This window comes from Berghia stephanieae, chromosome 2, assembly GCF_034508935.2.
Source record: "Berghia stephanieae isolate SIO BIC M18660-M18661 chromosome 2, UCSD_Bste_1.3, whole genome shotgun sequence".
Taxonomy (NCBI): domain Eukaryota; kingdom Metazoa; phylum Mollusca; class Gastropoda; order Nudibranchia; family Aeolidiidae; genus Berghia; species Berghia stephanieae.
The window spans coordinates 66356863-66379837 of NC_088361.1; the positions used below are offsets into that span (position 1 = coordinate 66356863).

Here is a 22975-nt window from a genome sequence, read left to right on the forward strand (position 1 = left end):
AGTATTATATATCATTCTTGTTCAGCTTTAATTCGTCTTTCACATTTATTCAAATTCTAAAGAAAACGGATGTATCAGCCTTTCCTCATTTTTTAGTCTGTAAGTCAAATCAAAATTCTTTGCATCAAAATGCAGTGACAATCTAAAAAGTAGACTCCAATTTTTGTCACGAAAAATACGCATTAAATTGTGGGAAAAAATCATGTAAAGCAGTGTTGCTTTGAATTTGATATTGAATTAAAATGATTTAGTTTGTTAATTCAATGAAAAACATCATTTTTTCTTTTATTGCTGTGCTGAGGGATATTTCCTTTTTTTTAAATTGAACAAACAAGAAAATTTGAGTTTGTCAACAACCTTTCTTTTCATACATAAACTGAACATAAGGCTGACATTTTAACAGATTATTATTTGCGAGGGATTTACTTCAGATTTTTTTTTCCCTTATCCCGTTCTCAACAGTAGTTATTGGGTTGCTGGGTCTATTAGTATTTTGCAACAGGGCTAGCATCCTATCAAAAGGGTAGCGAGAAATTGTTACAATCCTTTTAATACTACTGTAGACTGTGATAATATAATCTGATTTTATCGTCCCCATACGACTGAAAGACTACTTATTTTAACAATGATAAAATTTCAAAATACATTCATGGTGGGCGCAGGTAAAAGTAAACAACATAATTTCTACCATTCAATCCAAAATATCTTGGGTGGTTCATGCTGAGATTTTCACCACTCCAAAAGGCATCAATATTACATAAGTCTTTCAATTTCACTGTCTCGCGTCTCATTCATTCGTTTATCCCCAAAATGTAAAATTAAAATTTTCTTTTTTGAGTTTCGGCATTCATTCCCACTTATGAACCATAATTTTCTTTACTGTATACAAATAACAAGACTTCGTCAAACTGAACATGGATGTCAAGTCTTGGGCCACTGAATCCTTTGATTTACCCTTTCAAAAGTTCATTTCTGCAACTGTGTTCCTTTGGGGATCTATACCAAGCGAAAAATAATAATATTCTCCTAACAACTGTGATATCTATCTCATTGCATCACACTAAGTCTTACATTTATCTCACCCTGGGAAGCCTTTGATTTGCCCTTTCAAAAGTTCATTATCCCCCCCCCCCCCCCCCCCCCCCCCCCAAAAAAATAAAGAAGCTGAGAGGATTCCAGTGGACCAAGATTACATGATACATAATATCCTTTCTTACAATAGCTTTTCATTCCATTCTAGTAGAGTATCCTATATTTCTACAAGTAATATATACATAAACTCTACAAAACGATCGGTGACGATGTAACATCATATTATTACAGGAGATAATAATTAAAAACGAATGCAGGTACAGTCAACAACACTTGAATTTCACTGCCTGAGTAAAAAATTGTGGGATTTAATCTAAATTCAGTTATATTTTTATTTGGTGCATATCATGAGACTTAATCATGTGACGCTCTGATTTTTAAATTGGACCTTTTGTAAATAAGAGAAGAAAAAAAAAAAAAACTTCAGCAAGGTCATAAAGTTGTAAACAATTGCCTGATTACGGTACACAATGATTATCCCTTCTCTTGATATGCACGACTTTGTAACATGTTAATTATGTATACAAGCATGAACCTTATTCAATCCTAAACTTGGCCATAATTGTGTCTAAGATTCTATTCAGGCTAGCCCCAAAACAAGTTTTGTTGATTGTGTCCTGATGCTGCCCTGTTAACATGTTCATTAAGACATTTTACCAAGACAATGAAATCTGATACCCATAAAGTCAAACTTGAAAATGAAGACGTGATGATGATATATGATAATAATTGTTTATCCCAATGTCACAAAGACATCAGAAAACAATGGGGACGATGGGACTGAGAGTACATTCTTATGATATCCAAAAAGCCATTGAATATTAATGTTAAAACAAAAAAAAATATTGTTTTGAAAAAGTGCGTACGATACAGTGCCAGCCAAAGCAAGAAAGAAAAATACAAGAAAACAAAAACCTCGAATGGGGGAAGGCTGATTTTTTGGGATGGTTTTTTTTTTTCTTATATTTTTTTTTTTATTGCTTTGTCTGGCACTGTATCCTGCACACTTTTTCAGATCTTTATCTTAAAACTAGTGCCTGCTCCCTAATTTGCCACTTTTATTTTTATATTCCTTGTTAAATCAGATGTCTAACACTACTTACAAACAACTGTTGTATTCTAGACAGACAGATTCAGCCTTCATTTATTTCGATTCTACTTCTTAGCTGGCAGGTGAAAATAACAGCTGAAAAGAGGAAAAGCTGGGATGCGAGATCTATCGGCCTTGACTCTTTACACTGCATTTTTCACTTGCAAGCTAAAAAAAAATAATAATAAAAATAATAAAATGGGACAGTTGATTCCACTAGTCTGGAGATAACATCTGTTTGTGCATACTGTCATTGCTTCTATGAGCTTTTCAGCTCAATTATCTAATCTTAATTTCACTGTCCACAGGACATTTTGCGCCCATTTTGATATGTTAAAATCAACTATAGATTTGTGATTTCAACTAGCAACACTTCGGAGTATCACTCAAGAAAACCATAGTCGTCAAGAGAAAGGAAAGGTCAATTCATTGACAAAAGGTCTGCGTTAGAATGATGAACTTGGCACAGGACCACAAAACAGAAGATTGGAAATAATCTTTAAATAAAGACTGAAATACAAAAATTTCATTGATGATATTGTGAAATTCCTTAAAAGTTGTTTTTTGTTTACGTTTTCTTAATTAACCCCATTGAGCTGTCATTTTGAACAAGAATAGGTGCTTAAATAATAAATTTTATTATTATTATTATTATTATTATTATTATTATTATTATTATTATTATTATTATTATTATGCCATATTACCCCATGCCGCAAAACTGTACATGCCTCGCCCCAAATCCGAATTGTTAATCCAAGTATCCAAAAGATCATAATAATTTCAAAATGTCAGCAGTTATACAGTGTATATCCATTAAATGTAAGGGCTTCAAAACCAATAGTAACACCATTTCAATATTTGTCAATAGCCATTACTATTATGCCTTTTGTGTTATATTAATCTGTCGTTTGGAAACCCAAAACGTTTACACAATTAGTCTTTTTACATAAACTGAAGCTTAAAGTCTACCACATCATTGTAATATAAACAGGCCTAGAAGTGATTCAGGAAAATATTTTTCCCTGCTTTTTCCCGGTTTTTTCCTGGTTTTTTCCAGGCTCTAGGGAAAATTTTAAGGTAGTAATTTTCAAGCATATTCATCAATTCTAGACCAGTTACCACTACCTATATATATATATATATATATATATATATATATATATATATATATAGAGAGAGAGAGAGAGAGAGAGAGAGAGAGAGAGAGAGAGAGAGAGAGAGAGAGAGAGAGAATCAGAAAAGAGGGGGAAATTATTGACTCGTAGTACATATTACTATAACAAGCCATCCAGTATCTAAGCCTACACCATCCGTGGGGGAAAAAAAGGAAAAAAAAAAAAAAAAAAGAGAGAGAGAGAGAGAGATGTGAGTGAAAAAGAGAGTGGCTGAGACTGAGAGAAAGAAATATATTGACTCTGGCTATTAATACTTGGACGTATTCCTGTAAAGTCTAGGCCTCCTACAACATGCAAAAAAAAAATTTAAAAAAAGAGAGAGACAGATAGAGAGAGAGAGAGAGAGAGAGAGAGAGAGAGAGAGAGAGAGAGAGAGAGAGAGAGAGAGAGAGAGAAATGGGGAGAAAAGAGAGAAAGAGAAGAGAAATCAATAGAGAGAAAAAGACATTTGAATATTACTATGAGAGAGAAAGTAGCGTCCAAAGACTTGTGGCCTACTTATTGAATTGCACATGAATGAAATAAAGCTAGTTAATCTAGAGACAGACAAAACAAACTTAGTACAAATTACAATGAGTAAACGACCTTAATCTGCCATCTCCAAATAATTGAATAACAAGTCACGAAAATTAATTAAAGTAGCCCAAGGACGTCGACCGTTTTTCTTAGCTTAGCTAACAATCGCATTCATGACCAAGTCAAAAACACAAAAAAAAAACACACACACACACGCTCACACACACACACTACTAAGATGAGGGGAGGGATGTGTGTTTCTAGCACTCTTGTCTTGTCGACAATGATGAGTCGACTGAGTGAATCAAGCGTCTTTAAGTCTTCGACCAATCACAGGCTATCTAACCGAACCGGCTGGTCGAAACAAAGACGCTTCTCGCCGTCGATGTATTACGCTATTGTTGTGCAAGTGGCAAGGAATATAACACCTTTTTGAGTAGGCCTAAAAGCTAAAATCTAAAAGTAAAAAATATAATTCTGAGGAATTTGAAAGTCACATTGTTGAAATCGGCTTGAAAAAAGAAGAACATTGGTCCTTGTTTCAGAAAAATCGGTTGAAAACCAACTGTTTTACGAATAAATTCGATTTTAAAAATTGCTTTTGTTTATTTTCGATTTTTTTAGCAACTTTTTTATTTATCGGCCGATTTTCTTGATTTTTATATCATTCTTTATATCTCAATGAGACGAGATCAGTGATATACTTTGTTTGTTTCAAATGTAACTACAACATAATTTGTTTTTTTTACTTATCAACCGTGTCTGGATAATTTATTCAACAACTGACGCAACTATCCCATTGCCGTCTTCCACTTCCAGTGTTTCAGCGATGACTCTAAACCACTATAATTACGTCATGCACAGGAAACATGGTAATAGTCTGTGTACTCTACGAATGCGGACCGGACTTTGCTGATTGGGTCGATCGTCATAACATAGGGCCTAGTAGTGTGAGGAAACCATAAGAGGCTGCTGCCATGCTCTGAGCCGATCGTTCGCAGGTTGGGTAATGATTACGCGGAAGAATACATGTTGGGTTGTTGTTCACCTAAATTTTTCTCACGGCTTTTTCCCAGCCCCAGACAATTTTCACCGATTTTCCCGGCTTTTCCCGGTCGGGAAATTTCAAAATAAAGTTCCCGGCTTTTCCCGGTTTTCCCGGCCCACTTCGAGGCCTGTATAAACTTTTTTTTTTTTGAAAATGTATTAGGCTGTATACAACTATAAATTTAGTGCTGTACGGTTTGGGGCATGAGCGTACATATTTGGGGCGAGGGGGTTTGGTAATCCTTTTTTTTTTTTTTTAGCTAAGTCAACCAATAATACCTCACATGCATTTACATCAAACCAATCAAAAGACGTCAAATAATCAAGTTTCTCAAATAGTGGAGAGTTCAGTATGCAGTTAGAGCTGTTAGAATTTGAGCTCCACGGATTTGGGGCGACCTAGCCTATTATTATTTCGTTTCTTTTTCTTTTGCCTACTTTTACTTTATGACAGGATCTTTGTTTAAATGTGAATCATAAAAAGTAAAATTCTAGACAGGGCTGACTTCCAATTCAATTATATCAGGTGGTTACAAAATGAATGCGCCACTATTTATTTATTTCTGTTGTAAAAAGTTATTAAGATATTTTTAAAAATTTTTTAGTACTATTAGAACTATTATTAATAGAACTGCAAAATATCAAAATAATTAGATTAACGGTTTTTGAATAGTATAAAATCTTGTAACACCATCTAAAATTTTCGATATTAAAAAGACGATGCAACTTATTGTGGCATTTGCGTGTTGTAATTTTTTTTTAAGAGACACTTTACTGCAAAACTCTATGCCGATAATTACATATAACTATTGGGAGAAAATCTTTTGTCAGACTGTGAACACCTTTATCCATGAAGGACTTTCGTTTTTCAACAGGATGGTGTTACATCTCATACGATCAAAAGAACACAAGCTTTTCTACGAAGTAAGAATATTTCATAGAGAAAGACAACTGGAGCCTCAACCATCCAGCCTGAGTCCATAGATTACGCAATTTGGAATTCTTTGACCAAGAAGGTTTATAGTGGACAAAGATCTGCATTCACAGAGGAAACCTTGAGAGAAAGAATTATTTTATGCTGAGAGGAGATAACGATTGAGGAAATTCGGAAGTGCTTTTCAAGTTGGAAAAAAAAAAAAAAATACGTTGGGTCATTAAAGAGGACGGTGGTGCTATTGACCACTTAAAGTGCTAACTTTGTAACCGTTGGACCAAAATAGACATGCGAGGGTGCTATAAAGAAGATTTCTTACATGATGAGGAGAATTATGATGAAAATTATGTTTATGGTGACATAATAATTAATGTTTGCTAAAAATGACAACAAATGTTAAGATCGTCACCATTTTACTCTCTGCAATGTTGGATCATTTTTCTCTGATGTGTATTTCTGAACACGGTTTTGAAAAATCACTGTATCTTTTTTGCTTCTCAATCAATCTTCATAAAATTTTGAAAGTCTACGTATAAGGATTTGAAAGAAATCTGATGAAGATTCTCAGAGATACAAGGCGACAAAAATCAGCACGTATTTTTGTGACCACCTGATTTATATATATATATATAGATATATATATATATATATATATATATATATATATATATATATATATATATATATATATATATAGATAGATAGATATCAGTCACATGCTTGAAACTTTGACAAATTGGAAGCCATCTATTGATATATGAAGTAGAAATTTTACAGCTACATTGAAAATGCACGGCAGTGAGGGCTGAAAGGGATTTCAATTTCAACACGTTAACTTGTTAGAAAACATATTGTAAGTGGCATTATTCAAGGGATGTGACAATTGCAAAACTATATATATTTAACCTTGGGTAATTGGGCATTATATTAAATAATCATCAAAATTGTTAAAAACACTGTACAAGTATGAGATGAATGTGGGCTGCTGTTTTCATCTAAATGACCTATTCTCTGTATATTTGTAACAGAATATGAGAAAATCGTCTTTCAGGTGAAATCAACACAGAGGATGACAGTATTTACAATTGACAATTTATATAGCACACTTTGACACGAGAGGAACATTCCTTGAGTTCAAATTGAAGACGATGAGACTGGTTTGGATTTGGTAAAACCTGAAAAGAAGTTTAAAAAGAAAAAAAAAAATTTCTCAAATGCAGTTTTTAAAAAACTATGAGGTAAAATTTTAACAACTTAAAATTAAAACGGGGAACAAATGTTTCATCATTTCATCTCAAGATTGTAACATCTTTTTGATATGTTGATATTTTAAGTTGTTAAAATTAAAACGAGGAACAAATGTTTGAAATTCATATGCTTCTTTAGAAGCCACAAATGAAAAACATATCAAAAAGATGTTACAATCTCATAATATGTTCAATTAGGACAAAACATATCTTCCTGTATAACTTCAAATACTGGTGCTCCTCAAGGTTGTGTATTGTCCCCTGTATTATTCACAATATACACGAATGACTGTAGAAGTCAAAACCTGAGTGTACCTTTAATAAAGTTTGCAGATGACACCGCTCTTCAAGGCCTCATAACAAATGGCAACGAAGTGGCTTATAGGCAAGAAATTGATAGATTTGTGTCTTGGTGTGATGCCCACCACCTAGAGCTTAACATAAGCAAGACAAGGGAGCTAGTGATTGACTTTAGAAGAGTGAAGGAACTGTTAAAATTAAAGGACCAATTCGTCCAGCGAGTTCCTCACTACAGATACCTTGGTGTAACGATTGATGACAGGCTCAAGTGGGATGAACACTTGAAAATAATAAGACATAAGATGTGCAGACGTACATATTTTTTATCAAAACTCTCTCAGTTTAGAATAGATAAAAACCCTCTGCACATTATTTTATAGAGCAGTAATCAAAAGTGTTTTGTCATTTTGTATAACAGCTTGGGGAGGCAATTGCTTAGCAGTGGAAAGGAACAAAATAAATTCAAATATTTAAAAATCCATTAAACGCTATATAAGTGATGTTGACAATGTAGATCTTTTATACGAGAAATTTTGTATAAATAAAATAACTAAAATATTAAATGACCAGTATCATCCACTAAGACCATCAATTATTATGTCAGAAAGAAGTGGTCGCCCTTTCTCTATTTCAACGAAAACAGAGAGACACCGAAAATCTTTTCTGCCGTCCAGTATTAGGCTTTATAACAACAAGCAATAATCATTTTATATAATTATTTCTCATTTTTACTTTCAAAAAATATAAATATTAAATATTAATTTATTAATTTATTTGTTTTGCAATCTTTTCAATTTTCAATTTATATTGACAGTTTTAACTATTTTACAGTGTTGAAATTATTCATATTATAAAGCGCAGCTCTGGTATACATCCTATTTCCATTGTATTTTTATCTTATTGTGTAAATTATAACACGTCTGTACAAAAAATTTCCTTTTTGGGATGCAATAAATTATTATTATTATTATTATTATTATTATTATTATTATTATTATTATTATTATTATTATTATTATTATTATTATTATTATTATTATTATTATATCATTTCACTGAAGCGGCATGAAAGCCAGGGTGAGGAAAATTGCGATTTTAAGTCATAGATAATTGATATTTTAAACTTTCATTCCACAAAATTATTCGTAGAATTCTCTTATCCATCGAAAGACAGGTAATCCACTATACATATGGAATTATTTTTTGTTTGTTTTTGAAGTTACTCCCTTAATACCTTTTTGGATCTTGGATAAAAAGTAGACTTTTTTTTTTTAATTTGAAAAAAGGAGGAAAATCACCCACCTTTATGATATTTATAATGCTAGCGAAAATTTCCAGAAACAAACTGCTGCGATGATGAGACCATTTTCTTTCTTTTCTTGGTCTGAGGTTTCAGTTCATCCTGAATAAAAAGAAGAAGAAATATGATGATGGTTAGCATGATTAACCATTGAATATGCTCTATCATTTCTGCATTAGAGTAGATGGCCTTTATAATGAAATCACAATACCATTCAACAAAATAATAAAATCAATTCATTTGACAAGAGATGTTTTATATCAGTGCTATTATCCTCCTTATGTTAATATGTGATATCTAAATGTTTGTAGATATGGATATAACCATAGAAAATAAATGACTCTTTGAATAGATTCTTTCAAGTTTTCTTTATGCAAACTCACATCTGAGGACTCGCTGGCACTGTCACTTTCAGCTGACTTTTTGCTTCTTGAATGCTTAGGACTGCTGAACCCACTAATATTTGATGCCTTTCTCCCTCTTAAAACTCGAACAGTTTTCATGTCCTCTATATCATCCGCCAAGGCAAGGAGGTCACTGTATCTGAAATGAGGACATTTGAAGAAAAAAAAAGTTAATATACTTTATTATTAAGATTCTTTCTACAGAGGCGTGTTGAACAGAAGACAATGCTAAAAATCAAAAGCAGTTCAATTTACGGCTGACTGCATATTGATGTGGAGAAGTATGGTCGTGTCACTAACACTTGTAAACATAAACTTAGGCTGGTCTTTGACCAACAAAATGCAAACGTTCTTGTATTAATGTTTTTACGATTTTAGAAATAAATGTCGCCTTTGACAGAATGAAGTCATATTATAATGCCTAGTAGAAGACAAATGATAGCATAATAAACAAGTGAATGAGACAACAGGTATTGAGCAAAAGATAAAGAATTGCTCCATCAGCTATACAAAATTGATCTAACACTAACAATTTTTTTTTTTTTTTTTTTTTTTTTTTTGCAAAGTGTAAACAAAAAGTAAATCGAAATATATATTTATGTAGAAAATTTGGTTTTTCACAAATTTTAATTGTAAGACTAGATATGAAAATGATAAAAATATGATAAACTTGATTCTTACTTTGCCTTCTGTGCTTCACTGGCGGATAACTGAACTTGCTGTAGTGCGTGTTGGATGTTTTCATGATTTAAAACTGGAAGAAAAAAGAAATGAAATGGTGTCACAAAAATCGTATAATAATAATAATAATAATAATAATAATAATAATAATAATAATAATAATAATAATAATAATAATAATAATAATAATAATAATAATAATAAACAATAATAATAAAAATAAAAACAATAATAAATTAACACAACTGAGGGTTAATAGATATTGAAACTTAATCTATTAACTTGTCAATTCTGCCAATTTCAACTTTAAAATTGAAAAAATAAAATTTTTGTTCCGAGCACATCTGATTTTGTCTGTGATCCATTTATTAAAACAATAAATAAACTTGGCCATTTATATAGTGCAATATCCAGTAAACATGCTCAAAGTGCTTTACAAGGGATCCCTAGCCAACAGCAACACTTGAACATATGGGACAAGATATGACAACTGTTAGGCGATATTACAATACTTTTATCGTCATAGAGACAACACTGTTAATGGTCAGGTACCCATTTTATATCTGAGTACTGTGAGAGAATTTGAGTAAAGAGTCTTTTCCAAAGATTCAACTATGCACCGCTCAGAGCAGGACTCAAACCCTGAACCTTCCAGTCCAAAGGCCAGTGTCATACCACTACATAGCCGCACTTAACATAATGTAAGCTCACAAAATGGAGAGGTGTAAATACTTACATGTGATATTTCTGCAAACTTGTCGCATATGATCCAAATGAGAAAGTATTTGATCAACACTTGGGTGATCTTTTTTTGTACCAGATGATCTGTTAAGACATAAATAATGAAACTGAAAATAGTTACCACAATGGACATTTTTGTGGCAGAAAAAAAAACAATATATTTTGCGGAAAAAAAAAACAACATATTATTTTAACCGAGTCTGTCTAAAAGACCAATATTTTATCTCTATTTGTACCAATTTGTTTTAATGAGGTTTGTTTGATGGCCGAAGTGTCGCATTTTAAATAAGCCCATCAACTCCTTGTTTTTTTACATCTCATTGTAGTTTGTAACAGCACACAAATTTCCATGAGAATGAGATCTCAAATTAGTGACAAAAGGAATACATACAGTTTATGAAAACCACATGAACATTTTATTAAAGTACCATCATAATTTATGTTTTAGACAGTTTAAAACAAGAATAAATACGATATATTGTTATTTCAATTGATAACTCAGGTCGGTAAGAGGGTGTGTTTTAATGATGGAAGTCTAAATAAACCCTTAATTTTTTCAGTTGTTAATAACCTGTAATTTTTTTAGATGTGTTGATTTTATCACATTATCCATGTAATTTCTTTAATATCTGGTTTGTCGCTTGATGTCTATTAATTGCTAAACATAGTAATTATGATTCGAAAGAAATTATTTCTTCTTCTAGAAGGTCAAACCTAAATCTATGTTTGAACCTACCGTAAATACAATAAATTGCCAAATAAATTTTTAAAAGACAAATAAATGGCTAAATGAAGCTAAAATCAAGATACTTTAAAACAGAGATTAAATCATGATGATAAACTTGAGATATTCGCTTCTTTTAACAAAATCCTTGGAAAAATCTGTTTTCACTTACATTACTTTTTTTTTTTTTTTTTTCAAAGAATGAACGATCAAAATTACAATTGCTTATAAAATTTTCACTCACCCCTGCCTCTTTTTGTTTGGTGTGCCGTTTGTCTTCGTCAATTGCAAATTGATGAGCTCAGCTAATCTGTCTTCGTGTTCTTGAGCCCAGTACTTCAACACAGATACTGTGAAAAAGTCTGACTTCTTGTACTCCCTTAACAACACAGGTCTCAAAATGTCAGAACTTGGACTAAAATGAAAGCCAATTTCGATAACTGAATGACTGGACATGTTAATTTTAAAATATTTATGTAATTGATTGCTACATTCAGTCTGAAAAAAAAAATTAGGGCAACCTGGAAAAATGTTAAGAAGGTAATACATGAACGAAAAAGAGATGGAATATACTGACATAGATAGCAACATGTACAATAAATCGCATTTAAAGGATTTGATAACAAGGAAACATCTTCTACAAAACTTTCTCCATAGGTTACAATACAATATCAATGACTAGTTAATTATTAACAGCAGGAATGATTAGTGAAAAGCACTGGCAACACACAGCCATAGTGACTAGTTTATACAGGTTTTTTTGTTAATTTATTTGTTTTGTTTTCTGTTTCTTTTTCTTTCTTTCTTTTTTTGGGTTGGGTTTGTTTGTTTGTTTTAGCTCTGAACAGTTATGTACTGAAGCTATGTATTAAGGATTAAGAAAATTTGCAATTCCGTGTATGACATGTTTTATACCTTTCTTGTTTGAGGAGAACCATGAGACTTGTCAAGGCTTCGGCATTAGCTGCAAAATAAATCAAAAGTATGTATTAGGGCTGTGAGAATTTTTTAAAAATCAAATGTATACATGAGGGGAAAAAAAAACCTTGACTTCACAATTGCAAAACCTGATTCAAATCATACAAAGTTAAACATTAGACTGACATCTTTTCTATAAGACTAAAGGATTTGATTTGATATGTTATGCACCTCTTTCTTCCTGACAAATGTCTGCCTTAATTACATCAAAAGATGAGGGTTTCAAAAATCATGGTCTAGTATTTTCACAATAAATAAGGCCTTGGTTTGGTTTAGTTTTTGGAGTTTGACGGAAATTATAAAATATTTTGATTATTTCAGGGTTGACAGAAATTAAGACAGTACACTTTTGATAGGACAATAAAACACATTTAGTGTAAACTGGCACCAATTTTTGAACCATGGCAGCTCAGAAAAAGTATGATTAAGGCAAATAATTTACCAGTTATAGTGTCATAAACATTCTCAGAGAAAGTCACTCACAAGAAGGAAATGTCAGGTTAAAGACAAAAAGCAAAGTCTACCTGTATATTCCAATTTAGGAAGGATGGGAAGGATGTGATCTACAGGAATGTCGTGTGCCATAACCAACTGCCACAAAAAGTATTGCTCTATTGTCTCCCACTCTAGGCTGGCGTCTGCAATGTCAAATCAAAGCAATGTTATTATATTATGTTTCCCATCTAAGATTGTTTTCTTTAAGTAATTCATTCCCATTCGATTCTAATTTTATCCCCTTGATGAGACCAATCTTGAAATCCTATAACAACCTGTGCGCCTCGATAGAGTGGGGATGCCAGATGACTAGGACTAAAAGGCTCAACCACCATAACATTGTAGTAAAAAGTCTATGAAAACCACAGCCTGGTAGAATTTTAAAAAACATAAAATTTGGAATCTATGAGCCAAAATGTGCAAGTAATTATTGCTGATATAAAACCAACTCTTTAAACTACAATGAACTACAGTAAACTCAAATTAGAGCAAACTAGAATATGATGAAACCTTACCTTCTCTTCATTATCGTGTATTAACTGTTTTTTTGTTTTTTAACTACTTTCAATTATTTCAAAAGCTTCAAATAGGGAGATTTTGCAGCTGAGAACTATAAACTGATAAAGACATAAAAACCAATCCTATAATATCCATCCCAGTTTGATTGACTAACTATCACATGTCCAATGTGTTTGATTGATTATCTATTCACAAGTAGAATATAAATAAATAATTAATAAATAAATAAATAAATATATAATTAAGTAAAGAACAAAGTTTAAGTAAATAATTCGCTTTCTCATAAAATCTGAAACTAACTAAAAAACAACAGGCAATAAATACATTATATCCATTCATTTACCATAATCAATATAAACTATAGCCGACATTTAATAATAATAAAAAATACTTATAGGAGAAAATTAAGTAAGAGGAAAAAAGCCTTACTTATAACTGATAAAAAGTTTTCTCTGCTTTTGAACATGATCAAATGCCCTTGTAAAATCTGGCAAATTAAGTCCTGAAGCTGTGGAAGGAAAATCAGATTAGACGAATGATGTGCCACTGGCAAAACAGAATCCTTTCAACCCTTGAAATGTAAGAAAGGTAGAGAAAATCCTTAAACACATTTTGCAGTTTGCTTTAAAGTTGGTTGATAGCAAGAAAAAGAATTCATAAAATATTTATTTCTTCAGGGTTAGTCTTATGATATGCTTTACACATTTATTTATCTGTACAAGCACGCAACCAACTAACTTTAAAACAGCATGTAAAATATAAGGGAAGTCTGAGCCTAGGAAAATTTTTAATTAGTTCCCATTCCTTATTTTAAACCCAAGTATCAACAAAACACAAATATATAATAAAGTTAAGAACACATTTAAAGCTATTTGAACTATTATATCTATACAAAGAGATTAAATTCAGGTTTATAAAAAAACAAGTGTGTAAGACTAAACAATGTATAATTATAATATGAAAAGGTAAGTACATGTTGATATTTCCAACAAATGTATACAAGTCTGATAGGTTATGGTGCTGTGATTATTCTTGGATAGAATGATTATAAATTTACTTGAGTATAGTTCACAAGATAGACATATTGATATGACATATCAAATGATATCACAACAAAATAAAAACAAAACTCGAGTGGATTGTTAAAATTTAAAATTGATACCATTTATTGAACCCCTCAATATTTCTGAATTCCAAGGAATGATAAACCTATGAAAGCAAAAGAAAAATATAAATGTGCCTATTACTCAACAAAGCCTATAAAACATTGATTTGATCTATCAAATCTGGTAATTAGTTGACATCCACTGGGGACAACAAATGATCACTTATCACTTCCCTAATTTTCTTTGAAAAAATATGGGGTAGTCAAATTTCCAACCTGTGATCCATCAATGCTTGACACAATAAGGTTAAAAATGGTTGCATTCCCAACAGCAATATTTGGAAACTGAAATGATAACAACAATAAATATTTAGTCAACAGCTATTGCACCTCCACCCCCCAACCCCACCCGTCCCCTTCCCAAACCATTAAAAAGGAGAGGGGGTGGAGGAATCATTTTAAACCATTTATTTTTTCTATATCAATAAAAAAGTTTTTACATTCAAAAGAAATGAATTTCCTTAACACTTATATACATAAATATTTATTTAAGAAGCACTGTTTAAATCAATGTCTTTATTTAGCATGGAAAGAGGTTTGGATCTTGGGGGAAAAAAATCCTATAATTACATACAGAGATAAAATTGAATAGTTTTATCTTTTGTCACTAGAAATAATGCCATCTCTTAAAACTGAGGAAAATCTTAAATTAATTTGTCAAATTTTTAAATTTCAAATACTCGTAGACTAAAACTTTGTGGTTTTCAAAATTACATGTGTGTAGATGTCGGGGATCATGAAGGTGAAAAGCCTGACATCATCCATTTGACACAGCTGTGGATAGAAAAGTGGAAAAACTGTTAACTGTGAATATAGGTAATGACATCTTAGTATCCCAGACCTGTCTACTTGAAAATTTAAAAATTCGTAATTTTTAGGGGATAAAAATAGTAATCACTATAGTTAACTTTATAAATCAACAATTTACTCTCACGATGATTACATAACACTTCAAAATCCTTAAAATTATGTACTCTGGCATCAACTTTCATTTTCAATATGATAGCGAATGACAGACAGGCTCATGAAGTTCTGAAATTGGAGGCAAAATTTTGTAATTTTACAAATTTTTCAGTTTTTCGTAGACATAGGGAGGTATGATATCAATATTTGTCGTTCATATTTTGAAATAAGAGTATTTCTGCTGGTTATAATAAAGATGATGTCAATGAAATAAGTAAGTAATAGCCCTGACACCAAAACCATAATAGAAGATAATTGCTTTAGCAGAGAATTCATCTGATCTCCGACAGAATAAATCAAAAGAGGGTTAATATAAAAATGTTTACTCAACTGAAGATGAATTTTAGTTTACCCAAGTTCAATCCCAACATCTTGTTTTTTTAAGGATTTTTATTTCTTAAGGCAGGAAATAAATTAGCAATTTTTACACTTGGGTGACATGAGTGATTCTAATTGACGACGACGATGATGATGATGAAGATGAAGATGGTTTCAACAATAGTGATCATACTACAATGACATTGTAAAGCCAATGACAACAGCACTGACTCACAAATTATAAATAATATAAAATTTTACAACTCACTTTTAAATCATCTATTAAACAGGTTTTCAGATCTTTATTGTCAAGGCTCTGGCAAAAATCTTTGTACATGGCCATTTTGTCATCACTCCCTTTGCTGAAAAGTTGGAAAAATAAAACTTAAGGTCCCAAAAGGCTACAATTAATCAAAATCCATGGTCATTTGCAGTTTACAATCAGTCTTATCTCAATATATCCTGCAATTTACATAATTTCAATTGTCATAAGGCAAAGCATTATTCTAATCCGTATTATGCAAAGTTCCAAGTTCATAATTCCCAATCTTCACAAAAGTGTCTTCATTAGATCAATTGCATCTAGTTTCTTTATTATTGCTTTAAACCATTTTAACAATTTCTTTCAACTTACAATTAACTGAGGGATTTTTAAAAGACTTTATTACGAACCTGACTTTCAAAAAGTAAAGTAACATATATCCTGTTCGCTGTTGTTTTGTGTACATTTCACTCAAAAACTGCAATAGAGGATTCCTCCTTGGGTCCTCTTCTGACATTTGACTTAAAAATCTGAAAAGCATTAAACAAATTTCACGTGAAGGGCAACATTGGACAAAAATATGACTACCAGGAAAACAGAAAGACTGGTGTAACTTACAGATCTGTGATAAAAACAAATGATGCATCTAAAATAAAAGTTAAAACAAAGGGTACTAGCTTCAAGAAATGATCATCCATTATGCACAAATGAGGCAGCTTAGCTCCATAGAAAACAACCATTGCAGGTTCCAAAAACAAACCTAAAATATTTTAGCAACAGATCTCTTATGGTTTGGAACTCTCTTCATTTGTCAGTCAGGCAAGTGAGCAGTTTAGAAACTTCGTGGAGACTTTAAAATAAAATGCCAGATTGATTATCTTGGATTCACTTTAATTAACAAACCATTTGAATTTTCTACATTTCAGTTCTCTACTTCAAATCAGAAAAAAAAATCTTTCTGGAAATTAAATGTTCATTTCTAGTGCATTATTGGTCAACTCAGTCCTGAAACATATTGACAATCATGATGTTTTCAAACCATGAGAAAAACTGTGGGGTTGTCTTCCTAAAGCCAGATAAAGTAAAATGACTAGTTTTAGAAGTAAGCATTTCAGACTCAAGCCCTTCGTCAGCGACATGAAAAACGAATAATGAAGGACCAAACTTACCTGAATATCACAAACAATGGTGTACCTATTGAGTCCTCTATGGACCTGTAAAAATTTGAAGAAAAAAAAAGAAAATAATTTCAAGTAAAAAAAAAAGATCTTAATGAATGACAGTTTTGAGGAATAAAATTCCGTTCAAATTGTCTTAAGATTACCTAATTTCAGAGTCAATCTTTAATGAAAATCTGTCTTGTTGAAGGCCCCAAATACACAACGAAAGAAAATATGTCTCGACTAAGTTGTCCCTTGTGTTTTGGTTGTGATTGTGCTTTACAAAACCTGATAAAGCACAATCACTACATCTAAACCATTGTTTAAAAGGGAAATCATGTTTTGTGATGATCAACAATTATTTTATTCAAAATTAAAAGATATGATCAGTCATAAAATGTTCAATATTGAAAATAATACTGATAAGAATAAAAAAGGAATAGAAGCAGGAGAAAATAAAAAACATACTCCTCGTCCACATCGTCTGGGAAAAGCTTGGATAAGAACTGACTGCTGAGAATTTCACACACACAAGTGGCTAAAATACTGATAACATCAGAATCAATATCCTCCTGAAATGCAACATTAAAATCATTTTAACCCTTTTTCAATGAATAAGTTAATTCAAGCAAAAGCTGAAAAGAGAATTCAATGAAAAGCTTTGGCAGAAATAAACATTTAAACCAAATTTATTGAGTAGGACACTTCGTGGATTAACTTAAATTATCAGCTTGATCATTTCCGCAACAAATCAAGAAAAGATCTTCATTCAGAGCAAATCATATTTCACAAACTAGATTGATCGTAGATTGTCAAATAAGACCTATGAAAATTCAGTCAGGTTTGTCTTTTTATGTGCTTAATAACTTTTCCAAAGTAAGATTTACTCTATCGCTTGAAAAACATAAATATAGATATATCTTTTATATGGTATTATACAACATTCAGATTGTAAGAAGCAGAAATAAACTACAATAATGAAGTCTATAAATAAAATATGCTACCTCCTGGATCAAAACTTGCATGAGCCTGTCAGTCAAGTCACACTGCATTTCTTGATTCCTGAGCAAAGAGCAAAATTAAAATGAGATAAAATACAATAAACCTCACAAATGGTTGAAAACCTTGACAGTAATACCCGATCAACTATTCGTCCATTGCATTGAATTGAAATGGGTACTAAAACAAAGTTAGCTTTTTAATCACAATATATATGTATTCAAACTTGCATAATTTATATAAACTAATATCATCACAACACTTTTATTACTACTATTATCATTAGAATCATCATCTTTATTATTATTATTATTATTATTATTATTATTATTATTTTTATTATTATTATTATTATTATTATTATTATTATTATTATCATTATTATTATTATTATTACTATTATTATTATTACTATTATTATTATTATTATTATTATTATTAATTATTATTATTATTACAATCATCATTATCATCATAGTTTCATATTATCATTTTTTTGGTTCATGACCAAAATGGTCTCTGCATCAAAACAAATAAAAGAATAATTTAAAAGCCTATCTGCTTAATACAAATGCAATCTGATACAGATAATCACTATCAGAAGTGTGAATGTTTTTATACAGTATTAATTAATTTCTAAAATACCTCTCCCCTTGTAATTCCACTGTGAGATCATAAATCTGTCCAGTCAACTGGTTGAGTTGTTCTGTTATATCAACAGAGACATATCCCACAGCATCTTTGATAGGCCAGAAATCAGAATCTTCTTTTACTTTTCCTGTAAAATTTGATAATGGGGGATATTTTATTAGAATTTTTTTTTTCCAACATAGTTCAGAAACATGTAAATAAAAAATAGATTTATTTTGTTAGTGTGTAGATGTCTTACATTTGATTCATATTCACTGAATCAATGTTCAAAATAACACCTGGTGCATTATTTATTGATAGATGATCTACTAATATTGGCAAGATTGGAGACAAGGGTTTATGAACAGCTTACACAGAATAAAAAGCAATCAACGCTTCACAATTACAATTCTTGCAAACCTAAATATCACATTTTGAAAATGCAAATCTTTCAGAAATTGTACTGTCTGCGATATGTCTGAAAAGATGAGTATGAAACAATGCCAGACAAAGCAGACAGAAAAATACAAGAAAAAAAAAAACCATTCCAAAAAAATCAACCTGCCTCCACTGGGGATCAAACACCAGACTAGGATTCTTGTAATTTTCTTTCTGCTTTGTCTAGCACAGTTTCACAAACACCTTTCAAATGTTGTTAGAGAACAGTAACCAATAATTGGATGTATTTGACCGCTTTTCAACAAAGACTTTATTGAAATTAAAATAGATCTTAATGCTTGAGATTATATTTCAATTCATAATCGATTAATAATGTAAAAAAATACTAATGAACAGTTCTTGGTACCAAATCAAAATCAATTGTAAAGATGTCGTTAATCCAACTATACATAGACTTACAAGTTTGTTTACTGTACACAATAATGAGCTTGTTTTAGCATTGTTGTAAAGGGTATATTTTGCGTTGGCTTAAGAGTATCTCCATTTGAGCAAATAGATCAATACAAATGGGCTAGCAGACTTGTATACAAAAATATGTTCGCCCGTTCCCATTGTAAAACATTTTACAGAGCAGTTGATTTCTTGTAAACCAAGTTATATTATATATACAATCCCTTTATTGGAGCAACACACAAAATTTAAAAAATTATGCCCTTATGGGTTGTATTGCAAGATACAATTGCCTTGGCATTCCATGAAGACTATAGATAATCCATCAAATGAGATATCAACTCTAATGACCTATGTTGTCCAAGTGAACAAAGTAAGGGTTACTATTCTTAAGGGGAAAAAATGAAAAAGCCTTAAGTGGGGCTCAAAACCCAGGACTAGAATGCAATGCCATAACAACTCTGCAACCTTCTCCCTCTTCTCCCCTTTCCCCAAACAAAATTTGCAGACTAAATTTTCAACGACAAAATATTCAAGTCAAGTATCAATTACCTGTTGGTAAACTCTCTTCCTCATCATCACTAAAGCAGGCATCTGATAAGTTGTTCTCCCCAATGTGGTTGTTTCCCGTTTCCATGTCCAGGTCATCTTTTGGAATGGCATCCTCTTTCACTAGGAGATAAAAATGGAAAACATATTGCTTTTAATCTCAAAATTATAAAATAATGTTCTGTCATGCTCCATTTTCATTGCATAAGTGGAACATGGAAAGTGGTCAATTTTGTTTCTTGTTTTTATAGGTTTTACAGGGCTTATGACACTTTTTAGTCATTTTGCAAAATACCCTTGTCACTAGTCTGAAACTGACCAAAATTTTACACTGACAAAGGACACAGGGTTACATTCAGATGGTTACAAAATAAGCATTACAGTAAAATCCTAAAAACAACTTAATAATGTGATTGAAAAAAAAAAAATGAAAAAAAATCTCACACAAAGATAAATCCATCCAAAACTTCCAATCACATCCATTTCATATAAAGTTTTCAGGGTTTCTTCTTTAGAGAAGATAATGATCAACCCCTCATATTTTGGATCTTGGTGAAAGGCTTTGCAAATAATGGCATGGCTATTTTGTTTTTCTTGAAAAACTAGACTTCAGAAGAATGATGGCAATTACATTAATTAAAACTTTGACTATAAAATACCTACCTTCTTGGCTGCAGAAATCTGTGAAATTATCCCGTAACAAATTTCTCAACTCTTTATCAAGTTTTGGATTATCAAATAATGGTGAAAGAGATCTGTAGATAAAAGAATAATAACAATGCAATAATAATAATAATAATAATAATAATAATAATAATAATAATAATAATAATAATAATAATAATAATAATAATGATAATAATGATGATGATGATGTTGTTTGTTTGTTTTTAAGGGTTTTACGGCGCTTGCAACACATTTAGGTTATATCAGCGCCAGTAAAAAGGAAGAAAATGGGATAGTAAAAAGTTCTAGAATTGCAATTAAAGCACCCAAGAAAAAGTAAGACATAGGGGAACTGGGAACAAATAGGGATCAGATGTAGATTCCAAGAGCATACCACCAATGTAATTAGTTTGAGATCACCTATAAGTCTCATCCGGACACAAGCACAAAATCCAACAAAGAGGAATACACTGAAATGCCTACATTATACATTGAAAATAACAAATATAATAATACATAACATAGAGATGATTTACAAGGGAAAAAATATCATCTCCCAAAACAATAACTATGCATTTGACTGTTTCCCTCCAAGCTAGGACTCCGACCAGGGTCAGGACAAAACCAAGTAATCTCATTCCAAGACAAAGACAGAAAGCATGTTGGAAAACAGTTATAAGGGGATAGAAGACACAGTATGTACCCCCCTGCCCACTATGGGAGGTCAGGAACTGATGATGATGATGATGATGATGATGATGATGATGATGATGATGATGATGATGATGATAATAATAATAACAATAATAATAATGAATGATGGTCATGATGATGATGATGATGATGATAAAAACAATGATAATAATATACTTATACATGATTGGAGATAAAGATAAAGGGAGTAAATCTGACTCATGAATGAACAACACAAAACAAACGACATTTCGGCCCTTGGCCTTTATCAAGTAAACACAGAATACATATATATTTATATTAGATTGTCATAATACTATAGGCGAAAATTTGTAAATGTGTGTGTGCGTGTGTGAGTGTGTGTGTGTGCAATGGAAGAGAGAGAGAGAGAGAGAGAGAAAGAGAGATGATAAACTATATATATATTTCAAGAATAAGGTAAGGGGATGGGGGAGGGGGGGTAATTGAAGAATACTAGACAGCAATAGAGTTATTAGTGGTCCCCTACCTCCGCTGTTAAGATATTGAAAAAAAAAAAAAAAAAATGAATACAGAGAGATTTACAAATTTACGCCTATATTATTATGACAATCTAATATAAATATATATGTATTCTGTGTTTACTTGATAAAGGCCAAGGGCCGAAACATCGTTTGTTTTGTGTTGTTCATTCATGAGTCATATTTACTCCCTTTATGTTTATCTCCATTTTATTGACTCATTTAGACACCTCTATTTTTCTATTAGTTTTATACATGATTACATGACTCTAAATCGAAATCGTTAAAGGATATTTTACAGGACATTGAAAAATTCCAATAAATATTGAAATAGTTATAGACACTTTAAAAGGTGTTAATGGGTATAATTCGGATTGATAAAGTGATATTTTAGTTTTTAGAATATTTAATAATAATAATAATAATAATAATAATAATAATAATAATAATAATAATAATAATAATAATAATAATAATAATAATAACAATAATAATAATAATAATAATAATAATAATAATAATAATAGTAATAATAATAATAATAACAATAGAAATAAAAATAATATTAATAATAATAATAATAATAATATTAATAATAATAATAATAATAATAATAATAATAATAATAATAATAATAATAATAATAATAATAATAATAATAATAATAATAATAATAATAATAATAAAAATAACCTATTAGTTATGAAGATAAGATAATGTAACCAAAAAGAGGATAATTACGGTAAAAGAAATAATGATGACGATGATATCTCAACAAAAAGATAGAGAAAAAAAAACTTTCCTTCTTTCTATAAGGTTAGATCTTGGCCTTCATTTAAAGTCTCATGTTCAATTGAATCAACTAACTCGTCATGTTTTTAGTGTAAAAACTAACTGGATCATGAATAAAAAAGGAGAGCATCTAACTAATTGTATTAGTGACTAGCTGTATTCAACTTAAATTATGTGATGTAT

The 22975-nt window shown here is 31.0% G+C and overlaps 1 protein-coding gene across 3 annotated transcripts in view; it reads right to left on the reverse strand.

Annotated features, from left to right (window-relative positions):
• Window positions 1–6898: 6898 nt before the first annotated feature.
• The window catches only part of LOC144965367 (integrator complex subunit 3-like), a 41229-nt gene continuing 25152 nt past the window's right edge, over window positions 6899–22975 (reverse strand). For all 3 annotated transcript variants that reach the window (XM_078900623.1, XM_078900624.1, XM_078900622.1), the window contains exons 16-34: window positions 20805–20896; window positions 20145–20264; window positions 18759–18891; window positions 18119–18176; window positions 17583–17686; window positions 17124–17168; window positions 16365–16484; window positions 15961–16054; window positions 15126–15185; window positions 14628–14696; window positions 13676–13754; window positions 12757–12870; window positions 12170–12218; window positions 11499–11669; window positions 10526–10614; window positions 9790–9862; window positions 9088–9247; window positions 8707–8806; window positions 6899–7032 (exon numbers count right to left, since the gene is read on the reverse strand). In XM_078900623.1, the coding sequence (XP_078756749.1) occupies window positions 8726–8806; window positions 9088–9247; window positions 9790–9862; window positions 10526–10614; window positions 11499–11669; window positions 12170–12218; window positions 12757–12870; window positions 13676–13754; window positions 14628–14696; window positions 15126–15185; window positions 15961–16054; window positions 16365–16484; window positions 17124–17168; window positions 17583–17686; window positions 18119–18176; window positions 18759–18891; window positions 20145–20264; window positions 20805–20896 (1711 nt within the window). In that variant the 3' untranslated portion in view covers window positions 6899–7032; window positions 8707–8725. The remainder of the gene's footprint in view (window positions 7033–8706; window positions 8807–9087; window positions 9248–9789; window positions 9863–10525; window positions 10615–11498; window positions 11670–12169; window positions 12219–12756; window positions 12871–13675; window positions 13755–14627; window positions 14697–15125; window positions 15186–15960; window positions 16055–16364; window positions 16485–17123; window positions 17169–17582; window positions 17687–18118; window positions 18177–18758; window positions 18892–20144; window positions 20265–20804; window positions 20897–22975) is intronic.